The sequence below is a fragment of the Malus sylvestris genome, chromosome 11 (assembly GCF_916048215.2).
Source record: "Malus sylvestris chromosome 11, drMalSylv7.2, whole genome shotgun sequence".
Taxonomy (NCBI): Eukaryota; Viridiplantae; Streptophyta; class Magnoliopsida; order Rosales; family Rosaceae; genus Malus; species Malus sylvestris.
Window position 1 is genome coordinate 33,122,414 of NC_062270.1, and position 14,331 is coordinate 33,136,744.

The 14,331-nt window shown below is 37.8% G+C and overlaps 1 protein-coding gene across 1 annotated transcript; it reads right to left on the reverse strand.

Moving 5' to 3' along the window:
- Positions 1-215: 215 nt before the first annotated feature.
- On the reverse strand, positions 216-14,278 carry LOC126591402 (trafficking protein particle complex II-specific subunit 130 homolog). Its single transcript, XM_050257075.1, has 21 exons — positions 14,030-14,278; positions 13,034-13,263; positions 12,177-12,358; positions 11,293-11,476; positions 10,918-11,008; positions 9,824-9,984; positions 9,108-9,197; positions 8,800-8,961; positions 8,535-8,596; positions 8,295-8,385; positions 4,942-5,105; positions 4,410-4,623; positions 3,736-4,281; positions 3,418-3,630; positions 2,839-3,232; positions 2,671-2,761; positions 2,503-2,587; positions 1,953-2,142; positions 1,382-1,680; positions 863-953; positions 216-781 (listed from the first exon to the last, which is right to left on the reverse strand). The coding sequence occupies exons 1-21, from the start codon at positions 14,091-14,093 to the stop codon at positions 606-608; spliced, it is 3,780 nt and encodes a 1,259-aa protein (XP_050113032.1). The 5' UTR covers positions 14,094-14,278; the 3' UTR covers positions 216-605.
- Between the last annotated feature and the right edge of the window lie 53 nt (positions 14,279-14,331).

Consider the following 14,331-nt stretch of genomic DNA (forward strand, 5'->3'; position numbering starts at 1 on the left):
ACTTATTATTTATTTATTTTCCCTATACCATACCTCGTAGTAAACAACAATGTGCAGCTCTCACAATTACAGTATTGTCAAGTTTCATTAATCACATCTTTATCTGCCCTAATCTCTCGAAAACTCTGTAGATGTTTGAACAATTGTTATTGGTGTTTGTCCCTCCATGATATTTGTTTCTCTGGTTTGAGAAATTGGTGGAGAAAGAAACAAGCTTCAACCGAATCGACTTGATCCGCTCCAACAAAACCAAGTATCTTTACCACTGGCATCACTGTAATTCTGAGTTCAATATTTTCTATCAAAACAATCAATTTTACAACAGTGAACCCAAAAAATGGACGTCCTCGGGATCTCTACGCTGAATTGTACAGGAAAAGTACAAATTCCCCTTGCACAAGGCAGGATGTCATATAACGTATGACTTGATGAACACTCGAAAAACCAAAAAAGAGAAGGAAAAACGAGATACTGATTTACAGATTCCCGGGATATAAAAAAAGGAAACCTACATTTTTCTCTATAAGCATGTCCAACCATATAGAGTGGAAATTATGAAGACCTGAGACGACTGGAATCCAGGAGAGGTACTGGGTTGACAGAAATCATGCCGGAATGCAAAAGGAGGAGCTCAGAATCGGAGGCAAGACACAAACCAGATGAGGCCCAGCAGGATTGCAACTTATATTCGATTCACCAACATCTGGCAGACCAAGTTGTGGGGGACGAACATAACCCGCCACTAGAGGCACACATAATATTGAGATTTCTATCCTTGAACCTGCCATTGCAAGATTTATGAGCCAGAAGATATTTTCCTAGACAATAGAAAAATATGTGGAGTTTAAGTAGTTCACAAAACCTTGCTTTGACGAGAGAGAAACATGCCCTCTTTTCCTCCCAGCAATCATCCAATTCTCAGTATTTGCACCGACTTCATATAACACCTCATCCTGATGCACAAGCACTAAAATTATTAATACACTCCGAGTCATAGTCACCTATTGTACTCCTCAGCTTTTAACGACAGTTGAAACACTTGAAGATACAGAGACTTCAGTTCATGCAGTGACGACAAAGTACAAGGTGCAATTCTGATGACGATTCACAAGTTTCTACACATGTTTTTATTTTCCTTTCAAGTGAAACAACTCAACGCCATACACCATACCACCTCAGGTTTCAAGTGAAACAACTCAACAAGTACACTGCAATTACCTACAATTCTAGTAGACTTAAAAACACGGTTGAAAACTGACATTAGTGTTCGTTGACTTTGTTCAGAAATAAAAGTGAAAACCAGAAAAGTCGTAAATTATCAGCATTTTAAGATTTGATAATCGCAATCTAAATTGTCCAGTGTGATCGGGCTGTGACTTACATTGTTAGGAGAAACTTCATTTTCCTCAAAATCCTTCAATCTTTCAACCCTCCATGTCATAGTAACTAGCTGGCCAACCCTAAGGCCACCAGAAGAGAGAGGAAGAAAACCAACAGCCAGGACTGGATCAAGCACAGGCCTTTGCAAAGCAAGAGTGCTTCTGAAAATTAAGTCCCGTCTAGCCCCCTCAGACCCAGAAGATTCTGCGAACACAGGTGGGTGCGCTCCGCTGGTTCTATCACCAGAAATTCCATATCTAATGTTTAATATACTCTCTGACTGAAAAGCCTTAGCTTCATCTGCAGGAAAATCAAAATCGTATCATCAGTTCTGTCAAATGTACAAAAATGTGAAGTATGAAAAGATTCACAACTATATCCACATTTGCAAAATGAAATTGCAGCATGGCAGTGACTTGTTAGCGCTTGGTTTACGCATAATCTTTAAACGAAGTCCCAATCTTAACCTATTGCAGGAGATAAACAAGTGATTTTCCTTTACCGTAATCAGATAGTATGGAAGCTTAGAAACATGCAAGCAAGCATTTATAACATAAATGAACAATGCGTACCTTCAACATTAGTTTTCCCTAAGCATATACTGAATAGCATTCCTGCTCTAGAATTTGGAGAAACAACTAGTGGAAAGTAGGCTGAAGTCGGTCTCCCATCACCTTGTCCAGTATTAACAAATCCATCTTGAAGATCAAGCCAAGCATCAAAGATGGTCACCGTGGCTTTCACTTCAGAGTGTAGACTGACCTGGAAGTAATCAATTAATGCAGACGTATGAACCACCAACCTCCAAGGACTCCGCAGATATATTATACAAATAAACTTTCCTATTTAAAGGACTTATAAGTACTTATTTTGGTAATTGAAAAACAATCTTAGTGTAACATGATAGAATGCACTCTCAAATCATATCCAGCCAATGCACAAAAGCATTACTCATGCTAAGATAATGGGTTACAATAACTTTTTGTGGAAACAGAAACAATTTCCATGTTTCAACACATAGGATATCACACACTTCACGTCTTATTATCTAATCACCTAGCCAGGGATGCATCAGTAAACTTACATACAAAAGTGTGGTTTTGAAAACCATATCACACATACCTGGAGAAGCAAAGTACCATCATTGCATTTATCTGCAACTCGTGTGCTCACATGGAAAGGATCTGTAAAATGCACTGCTAGGGTCCTGCACAAATTAATAATCAATAAAAGACATCTACAATTTTGAAAGATAAGAACAAAAAGTAGAACAAAATAAAAGAAAAACACCTCTCAAATATCTGATTGTGAGATGCACCAAATTCAAGTTTGAGCGCTATCATCCTCATTCCATCCACAATGCTCTGTCTCTGGGGAGCCACTGCACAATGCATTATGTACAGGTAAGCAGTTGGGACTCAATAGAGTATTTAAACGTAGAACACACATATTCACAACCTGAAGATGATCCTACAGCAAGCTTTTCACTGATAGCACGAACTGGAATCCATAAAATAGACGTCAAATTGCTTGCCCAATGTGGAAACTCTACTCTATCATCAAACAGAGGCAACTGCTCAAAATTTTTATCGATAGCCAAAGAACCATCCTTTAGAGTGCCATTACAGTCAGCCACACCAACTGAACTCTTTGATGCATCAGTGTAGCTCTCCATCTCAATGAAATGTGAATCTTCAATTTTAAGACCAGGTCCAGTATCAACATACAAGATAGCACCTTTGAGAGAGTAGTTAATGGGTCTTACAATAATGCCCACCCACTGAGGTTCATTTATCAGCAGAGCAGCGGAAACAGCTGCAACAAGATCAACCAGAGGTCTTGGTTTGAATACCTGAGAAAGAAAGAAAGGGTCATTTAGATGGTACGATACCCTAAGTAAATCTTAAAAATGAACTGAAAAACTTCGTCGCAAAGTTATGTACTGCTTTTATTTACAAGTAAATTTAAAACAACAGGGATAAACTAGTATTTTGGGATATAATGGGTAGCAACAAGCTATATCTTCATAAGTTGCACCTTCAAGATAGGTCTAGGAGGCTTTTCATAACTCATGAAATCCTCGCTGTCTTCAGGGCCACCCTTGGAAAAGCTATGAGATCTGAATCTTAATTGCCCAATTTTCCCAGTGAGAACCCCCAAAACATATGAACCTGGTTTCTGGGGGGGTAAATCCAGGGTAACGGTGTTCCGACCAGGCTTTAATACAATTGCAGTAGAGCTCATTAATGCCTGAAAAATCAGAACAAATAATCTGTCATATCATAAACAATGTTCATACAACATTAGACCTGAAACGGTGAGATGAAAATGCATTGCAAGTCCAAGAAAGCTTACCTTAGCAACCTCATCAGTATTAAATATCGCATTCAATGTGAGACTAAGTGAATCAAGGGTTATATCATCAGGAAAGCCACTCCAAAATGTTACTGATAGAGTACCAGGATCTCCATCACATAATTCTAATGGAGGCCCAGGATTGCCAGAAAAAGTAATTAAAGATGACACATCTAGGGGCACTGGTTGCTCCATTTCGCCATGTGCAAGACGAACAACCTCTGACTGAAAAGCCTGGCGTTCCCTAGTCAAAAACAAGCCTTTATCCAATGAAAGCAACCTCACGCAAGATGATAGATAGCCAGCTTGATCATTGAGTATTTTCTGACACTCTGCTAAATTGGGGAGGACTTCTGCCAATAAATCCTGCCATCCTTCACCAGCGTAAAGTGCACAAACCTTTTCATATGACTTTGCTGCCAGATCATAGTTTCCATGCTTAAAACATACAGATGCTATTTCTCCATCAAGAACAACTCCATGTCTTTTCCACCAGGATCGATGATAATTGTCAGCAGCCCCTTTAGTTAGTTCAAGATATTTTTGCTGTCAAAACAAGAATTTGTGTACAAGACAAAAGATCAACAAAAAATATTATACAGCATGCATAGAGGAACTAATAATTTGAACAATCCTCCATGGATAGTAAACTAAAAATTAGCAACTGTTCATACCTCAAACTCTTCTGTAGACGACAAAGACTTCCACAGATCAGGATTAGAAACTGTGTTGTGCAGAGCATATTCAGCAGCAACATAAATTTCAGCAAGCCTCATGGGGCGATCAATTGAGCTCTCAGAAATTCCTGGTGAAGAGTTAGTACGCGCCATAACACTTGCTTGCACTTTTTGTAATGACGGCATCTTAAATGATGCATCTGAACCTGAACTGCCATCATACATCGTGACTCCATTATCACTCAAACATGCCATTTTTGAAAACATAAAAATAATAAAGGAAAGGAGAATATTTAGCAAGACTATTAAAAAACAAATGGGGTGTGATATCCACACACCCTTTTTTACTTCTCACACACCCCTCTAATTTTCGGCCGTTGGATCGGATGGATTGAAGAAGATCAACGAACATAAATTAACAAAGAGTGTGTGAAAAGTAAAATAGGGTGTGTGGATAGCACATCCCAAAACAAATTACTCTTAGAAACCGATAGCACTACATTTGCTACAATTCTTGAACTTCCATTACCCGTCAATAAAATTTTGGCGGCCATCAAACATTTCAACCACATTCCCGGCAGAAAGGGAAGCTCTCCTCCGATTAGCCTCACGTAACAGTAGAGAAGGTTCAAGAGGCAATGGTTTTCTCTGAATACCAAAGTGCTTGAACGATGGAGTTGACTGTAGAATTACCTGCAAAAGATAAATGACCAACTTTTTTTTGTCAAAAAAAGAAAGACAAAATGAAACAAAAAGTTAAGGGGCAGAAAATGCTTTTGCATTGCATGAAACTCTATAAAAGCCAACTGAACAACAACAACAACAAAGCCTTTTCCCACTAAGTGGGGTCGGCTATATGAATCCTAGAACGCCATTGCGCTCGGTTTTGTGTCATGTCCTCCGTTAGATCCAAGTACTCAAGTCTTTTCTTAGGGTCTCTTCCAAAGTTTTCCTAGGTCTTCCTCTACCCCTTCGGCCCTGAACCTCTGTCCCGTAGTCACATTTCCAAACCGGAGAGTCAGTAGGCCTTCTTTGCACATGTCCAAACCACCGAAACCGATTTTCTCTCATATTTCCTTCAATTTTGGCTACTCCTACTTTACCTCGGATATCCTCATTCCCAATCTTATCCTTTCTCGTGTGCCCATACATCCCACGAAGCATCCTCATCTCCGCTACACCCATTTTGTGTACGTGTTGATGCTTCACCGCCCAACATTCTGTGCCATACAACATCGCTGGCCTTATTGCCGTCCTATAAAATTTTCCCTTGAGCTTCAGTGGCCTACGACGGTCACACAACACGCCGGATGCACTCTTACACTTCATCCATCCAGCTTGTATTCTATGGTTGAGATCTCCATCTAATTCTCCGTTCTCTTGCAAGATAGATCCTAGGTAGCGAAAACGGTCACTTTTTGTGATCTTCGCTAGATTGCTCCGGTCATTAGTGTGGATAAGTATATAAATGGATAGAGATAGGAAAGCAAACACAAGATGTACGTGGTTCACCCAGATTGGCTACGTCCACGGAATAGAGGAGTTCTCATTAATTGTGAAGGGTTTACACAAGTACATAGGTTCAAGCTCTCCTTTAGTGAGTACAAGTGAATGATTTAGTACAAATGACATTAGGAAATATTGTGGGAGAATGATCTCGTAACCATGAAACTTCTAGGTACCGGAGTGTGGTATCGTCTTGACTTTCCTTATCTGTCTCATAGGTAGATGTGGCATCTTTTCTGGAAGTACTCTTCCTCCATCCAGGGGTGGTATCTGTAACTGGTGGAGATGCACAAGGTAATGTATCAATGTCACTTGAAGCTTACTTGTAGTTTCAGGCTTGGTCAAGCGCGATACAAACCACGGAGTAGGAGTCCTCTACTCCGTTAGATCCAAGTACTCAAGTCTTTTCTTAGGGTCTCTTCCAAAGTTTTCCTAGGTCTTCCTCTACCCCTTCGGCCCTGAACCTCTGTCCCGTAGTCACATTTCCAAACCGGAGAGTCAGTAGGCCTTCTTTGCACATGTCCAAACCACCGAAACCGATTTTCTCTCATATTTCCTTCAATTTTGGCTACTCCTACTTTACCTCGGATATCCTCATTCCCAATCTTATCCTTTCTCGTGTGCCCATACATCCCACGAAGCATCCTCATCTCCGCTACACCCATTTTGTGTACGTGTTGATGCTTCACCGCCCAACATTCTGTGCCATACAACATCGCTGGCCTTATTGCCGTCCTATAAAATTTTCCCTTGAGCTTCAGTGGCCTACGACGGTCACACAACACGCCGGATGCACTCTTACACTTCATCCATCCAGCTTGTATTCTATGGTTGAGATCTCCATCTAATTCTCCGTTCTCTTGCAAGATAGATCCTAGGTAGCGAAAACGGTCACTTTTTGTGATCTTCGCTAGATTGCTCCGGTCATTAGTGTGGATAAGTATATAAATGGATAGAGATAGGAAAGCAAACACAAGATGTACGTGGTTCACCCAGATTGGCTACGTCCACGGAATAGAGGAGTTCTCATTAATTGTGAAGGGTTTACACAAGTACATAGGTTCAAGCTCTCCTTTAGTGAGTACAAGTGAATGATTTAGTACAAATGACATTAGGAAATATTGTGGGAGAATGATCTCGTAACCATGAAACTTCTAGGTACCGGAGTGTGGTATCGTCTTGACTTTCCTTATCTGTCTCATAGGTAGATGTGGCATCTTTTCTGGAAGTACTCTTCCTCCATCCAGGGGTGGTATCTGTAACTGGTGGAGATGCACAAGGTAATGTATCAATGTCACTTGAAGCTTACTTGTAGTTTCAGGCTTGGTCAAGCGCGATACAAACCATGTAGTAGGAGTCCCCCAAGTCGCCGAGCTAGGGGATCTGCTGAAAGAGGTGACAGACAAGGTAAGCAATCAGAGCTCCGGCTGATTGTTCACATTCTCCCTATCTTGCAGGCAGCATGAAGGATAAAGAGAAGAAAAATGAGAAGAGATGATATGGGATACTTTTGCTTTTGAAGAAGTAACTTTCCACAGACTTATTCTTGAACTGAGCTGGAGGGTTTTCTGGTTTCCTCCAGAGTATAAGGCCGACTGAAGAATTTGAGGGTCAAAACAAGTCCATCCCATAAGGATTCGACGTAATCATGGAGTGCCGGCTGTCGACTACCTGACGCCCTCCCCCTCCTCCTTTATCCGGGCTTGGGACCGGCAATGTAAGATAAACTTACACGGCGGAGTTGATCATCATTCATCAATAATCAAAGGTCTAATTTCCTATACACCACCTTCGTTTACCCCATGTAACAAACACGGCACTAATACTATTGTAGTAGTTTGATAAAGGTGCTAACTGCTAAATCATGAAATCCACTTAACTATTTAGTTAAACTCACAATTATAAAGATATATTATGAAATTTGAGGGATTAGAAGATCTACTATGAAATTTTCATAAAATGGGTGAAATATTAATTTCATCACTTGAAATTAATTATGATGTTTTTTTGTTATATTAACACCGCAATCTACAGTAAAAATCCAAGGGATAAGAATGTCACAAATCTGTAACCGGGAGTGGTTGCATAATGCCTTTTAGCATGGCCAAAACTTCATACCACATGACAGGTCAAATAAGAAGATAAAAAGCATGAACAATAAACAATAAATCCCAATATTAGAATTTAGAAGTTTATGCTGATTTATACTAAATGTAGGCTGGACAGGCATAAATTGATGTAGTCTCAATTAAAGAAATTTACATCTAGATATTTTACCCGGAACTATATTAACATATTAGCTAACATTAGCTAGTCCTATTAAAGAATAAAAACTTTAGCTAATCCAATGCTACATTTACTGTATTAAGAACTTACCTTTTCTTTGGCCAGCACCTCAGATGAAGCATCAGGTGGAACTGAGGGCCAAACCGCAGGCTTGGGCCAGGGAAGCATGCTGAGTGAAGCACTGTTCAATGAGTAAACGGAAAGGACAATTAGTTTAGAAAAAACATCTGCAACTTTTAGGTGCAGTAAAACTAATTCCAATGATTACATGTCCAAGCTTGATTCTAGAATGCTAAAAGATGTTCTCATCTTCAAAGTTTCAATTGGTACCTGTTTCCAGGACTCCTTTCTATATTCGTCCCATATCCAATTAAATATGCAAGCCTCATGAACTGCATAAACATACAATACAGCCCTTGATTACTAAAGTGCAAGCATGTTAAAAACAAAGTTTCTAGTCAATTCTCAGTTGAACAATGGATTCAATTTCACTTGTATCAATGCACTCCAACAAAGGTGTAACAAGGGATTAAAGAACAAAACAAACGATATTTTTGAGTTCCTCTATTGCATATGAAACACAAAGAACTTTTACCTTAACCCTGCATAATGAATAAAGGTCGCCTTGAAGGCGGTAGAATTCTTTTTCTATATCAGGTGCTGCAAGTCCATCCTTATAATGTGAAGCAGTTTCATTGACTAAGGACATGCAAGCTGTTATCACCCACACTTCACGCATACAAAAGGGTAGAATACTCTGAGAACAACTCCAAAAGGAGAAAACAGGAAAGGTAAGAGAAAGAAAAGAAAATGGAAAAGTCAGATATGATCATTCATACTGAACTTCAACATATGTATGACATTACGTTAAAAACACTTTTAAACAAAATGAATACCAGATACCTCATATACAGCCAGAGACTTTGAGAAGCTTATAATGAATGAGTATCCCCTTGATGCAACTTCAAACGGGCGATTCAGCTTGAATAAAAGCTACATTTAACCATCTATTAGAGATGAATTTCAAATTTTGTTTCAGCAAAATAGCAAGTCAATTTCTGCGTAAACTAGATTCTGAAGGCACCACCATTGTTTTACTGAATGGTCAGATTATTTTTCGATTTGAAGTAATGGTCAATGAAACTTCTTATATGTCCATGGTAAACTTGTATTCATCACTTGCACCATGTGGTTAACGTAATTGTACACTTAAGTTCCAATTCTTCAACTTTATCAATGTAACAGGCACAAGTTTCAGTAGGGAGTATTTTACATCTTATGTTAGAGAGAGGGAGAGAGAGAGAGAGAGAGAGAGAGAGAGAGAGGGAGAGAAAGAGCACTATAATATGAAAAGGTTGAATGACCTTATCAAAGCACTTATCAACACATATGTGAAGCGTTAATCATAGAAATGCATTTTCAATGAGACAGAATGGAACAACAATTTACTCTATATGCCAAATGAAATTTTCCAGAGTAAACTAAAGGATCCAGCATCCAAACAAGCAGAAAATTTGAAAGTTTGAAACTAATGACATCACTGCATACTGCATAATGTTAATTCGTTTTTTTAACTGATTTAAGGTCACAGGCTTGAATCGACCATCTGTCTCACATACCTTTGCTTGGCAGGCAAACAGATACTGTCTAAATTCAAATTCTCTAAATGAGTCATCTTGAACAATTTGTGTCAATGATTTCTTTCCAGAATTGAGCAATGCTGCCTGATCATCACCATGGTCAACTCCTCCAAAGTCCTTCCGTTTTCCAGTCATTTCAACTGCATCAGATGAAAATGATATTGGTCTCCAGAACAAAAAAGAAAGAGAAAAGGTCCATTATTGATCAAAATCTTATCATTTAAAAGCACTACGCTTATAATGGAATTGCGATTTTCCAATTTTTAGTTTCCTTCAAAGTGGAGCAAGAACATACAAGCACACATTCAAGATCTCCCACTCACCGCTGAGTAGACAATCATTTTCACCAATCATTGGATCAAAATCAAAATGCTGACACTTATTCAAGAAGAAAAGGTCTTTAATGAGATTTGTATATTAGGCGATGTAATTAGAGCATGGTATGGATTTTAAGAAAATGAATTATGAGCTTGGCTCCCAGGGAATCTGGATCAAAATTGTGTGCATGTTTGTGTTTGTGTTTATGACGTAGATTCTTGTTTCCCTTGAGGAGATATGAACAACTACAGGATTGCAATAAGCAATTAACGGAATCATTTCAACCAAACTTGACAGCACAATAATTAAGACATGAAGTGAAGATTGAAAAAAAAAAACTGGTTTAGTGTAAAAAGATACACTCATTAAGTTTTTTTTTTTTTAATACCAGAAACAAACATTTTATGTACATCCTGTAGTCATAGAATGAAAACAATGAACGGATCTCAATATAAAATGACACGTACAGCAGTCAATGGTTGCTCATATCTACAACACAAGGTACCCAATTCATAAAGACTGCTATACCTTCATAAAGTAAGTTTCAAAATCAGTTAGTGTTTCATAAAGTAACACTAACTATAAAAGTGTTAAGAACTTAAAAAATGTAGAAAAATAAAAGATCCCCCATTGATGTACTTGAAGGCGGCATTTGTATTTCCATGTCAAAATAATATTTTCATTAAAAACACATGTAGAAATCATAACAGGTATCTCAACACTAAAAGTGATAATAAGATATATGCGTAATGCACCTGTTTCCAAATAACAAATTTCTAATTCATCATATTCACGTAAAGAATCTTCATGAAGATGAGCCATCTCAAACAAAAAAGCCAAGCTTTCCTGAAAAGAGAAGCAATTATGGTAAGACGACAGAAGATGATTAGTAACTTGAATTATATGGATCTGAAAACACAAAGGTTTGCGGTACTTGTGCCTCATATAATTGCCTAAAGTAGGATTTGAAATGTGCTTTTATAATACCAGAAAAGTATTTAGTAAGCTTTTCAATACAATTGATTTATGCATGAAATCCACATTCGAATCAACAACCCTTTAAATCCTCTTTTTGCCCGAAGCAGCTTAATAAAATTCTTCTAGTAAAAATTGATAAAAAATGGAACTACCTTCAGAATAAAAAAATTGCAGAAGTTCCAAACTGGCATGAAGCGTTGTTCACTGAGCTTGCGTATCTCGTCCTCATAAAATTGTACACGTCTATCTAATGTATTTCTGATGCACTCCATTATCTTGGATTCCAAGTCTTCCCAAAAGTTTGCTTCAGGAGAATATAAATCGAACTTGCAGCACCTGAGCAAAGCATATTATGATAAAGTAACATGATGTTAGGTAAACTGAATTTTAAACAAATATATCAAAATATTATTGAACTTTATATTATAACCTGTAAAATTATATTTGATAGTCTACTCATGTTTTATGGTAGAGATGATACCATATGCGACTTGCTGAAAAGAAATGAAAGACAATTTTATACATATAGGTAACTTTAAAACCCAACCCAATTATGATTATGCTGGTCAGCTGATCAGTCTACAACACTTGATGAAAACAAGATGCTTGCCAAGTTCATCTTAACAACCTTCAAGGAAACAGATGAAATCGACATCAACAGTCTTTACCCATCTCTGCCTTTGGCTAAAAAGTGTAAGTAAATGTTGTTATCAATTTAATATCAACATTGTCAAATTTGTATTGTTATAGACGAAGTATCTCAATATCGCATGTTGACTTAATTAACAAGCAGATGATGTAAAGCTTAAGTATGGTAAAAAACACTGACTAATCTTCATATTAGAATTTTGCTCTCTGGAACACCTAAATAGAAAAGGGGGGGAAAGGGGGGGGGGGGGGAACTAGGAATAGCTCAATGCTCAAGTTATCATATATAAAAGTCATCATTTTAGTATAAAATAATCACAGTACTCATTTCTCAATCGACCACTTTAAAAAAAAAAACCATATTTGATTACAAAAGCAATAAACTCACCTTTCTCTCTTCTTGGAACTGAAATCAACTTCAAGTTTGGCATATACTTTATTTGCCAATTTGGTGGCTTGATCATTATTCGGGTGAGCCTTGGATACAAAAACAATAAACCATTCCCGTTCATCATTTTGGACAATTAACTTTAGGCGTGGTTTAAGGATGGTCTTGAACTCATCAAGATCCTAATGAATAAAAACAAAAGATTGTTAGTTAACTATCAGATAAGCAGCATACAATCAAACTGCACATGGTTTGGTCTTATGATTACCATAATACTACCAGCACATGAAAATAATAATATTGATAGAAATATGTGGAACTAAACAATGGAATGACACTAAGTTTTATTGCTACAATTTCTTATCAAAACCTAACAAAATGCTCAAAGAGAAAGCTAGTTACTTTCCCAATTTGCATAAGTTAGTAAGCAAAGTACCCTTTACAACCGTCTAGTAGGAAAGCTATATACAAATCTGACTTGACAATTAATATCATAATGTAATAGACGTATAGTTGGCATTCTTCATATATATATATAAATAAAAAATAAAAAATAAAAAATAAATTTAGAAAGAGACAATTTTATTTGCTTTTCTTTTTACTGATAACTTGAGGTATCAAGATCCCCAATACAACTAATCGCAAAGGCATGTCTAGATCCTACAACCAGAATGGCTGGTACAAACAATTGGAGGGTTTCCCCATAGGGGTGTATGAATTGAACAAGAGACCTTTGTTTACTAGGCTTCTTATCTTGGCCCTTCCTAAGACTGGACTAACGCATGGATACAGATATAATACATTGGTTATGAAATAATAACATCAAGATAAGTGAGGTGAAGGAAATTGTGTCTTACCTCACAGGTGACGAGGACCGCAGTTGCATATGGCTCTCGAAACCAAAATAATGATTGCTCTTGTGGGAACCGGCTACGAAGCCTCGAATCTGTGGTTAGTATGAATTCAGCAGGGAAATTCTCTACAAACACGGGATTACGGGTTTTGTTATTTAAGCAAGCTCTTTTGAATGGCAAGTGTTCCTCAAACCCATTCTTGACAGTAGGCCACAAATCGCTCACATCTTCAACTGAAAATGAGCTCATGGTTAAACTGTTAGATGGGAACATGAAGAAAGGCCAATGATATAAACTACTACAGCAGAAACACACATTAGCCATCTGTTTCACTACTTGTGAGCTCAATACAGACTAAGAGCATGACTGGAATATTAGCAGAAATTGTCGAGGGATCGGTAGACTAGCCATTTGGCTGTCCATGGGTTCCCACATTAAGCATAATCATATACTTTTGTAAGATAAGCATAACCATACATGGCTGATAACATGACAATGTATGATTACAAATAACTAAATATAAATTGTCATTAAACAAATTACTAATGCCGCATGAGCTGTTCAGTAATTACACAAATCCAATAAATGATTTCTTGTTCTGGAAATACCGAAACAACAAATTTCGCACATTGTGCGAAAATTCATTCCCATTTCCGGACATTCAATTGAAGAACTACTAGTTCCCAAAAACACTCCGAAACTGACACACTAAAGGCATCATTTTACAAACATTAGGACGACAAAATTTGCACTTGCTGCATCACTTTAATAGCCAATTAGCTATCCCTATACTTAAACAAATATGAATATGTACTACCAAATAGCACAAATTAACACCTTTAATTACTTACAGAGGTCCCCAAACCTCAATCAAGAAGATCAGTAACTTCAAATGCGTAATTGATTAACAAAAAAGTGAAACAAGAATGGTTAATTTGAAATTACAGAAGAAAAATGGAAGCGGAAAATTGCATAGGAATGTCGAATTGGGAGATTTACCTGCAATCACGAGATGATCGAGGGAATTCTTGATCGTCTGGAACTGAGCAAGATAGTTCGCCATGTTCGACCTCGATCTATACCAGACGTATGCATTTGTTCATGATCGATCTAGAGAGAGAAAGAGATCTATACATACATGTATAGAGGGAGGCAGGGAGGGAGAGAGAGAGAGAGAGAGAGAGCTCTGAGTGAGGTGGTGGTTGTGTGGGTTTGCTCTATCACTGTGTAATTGGGGAATTGGATCGAATTTCGGTAATGCAAGCCGGTACTTCCGTTTTTTACCGGTTTTTTAACAGTTA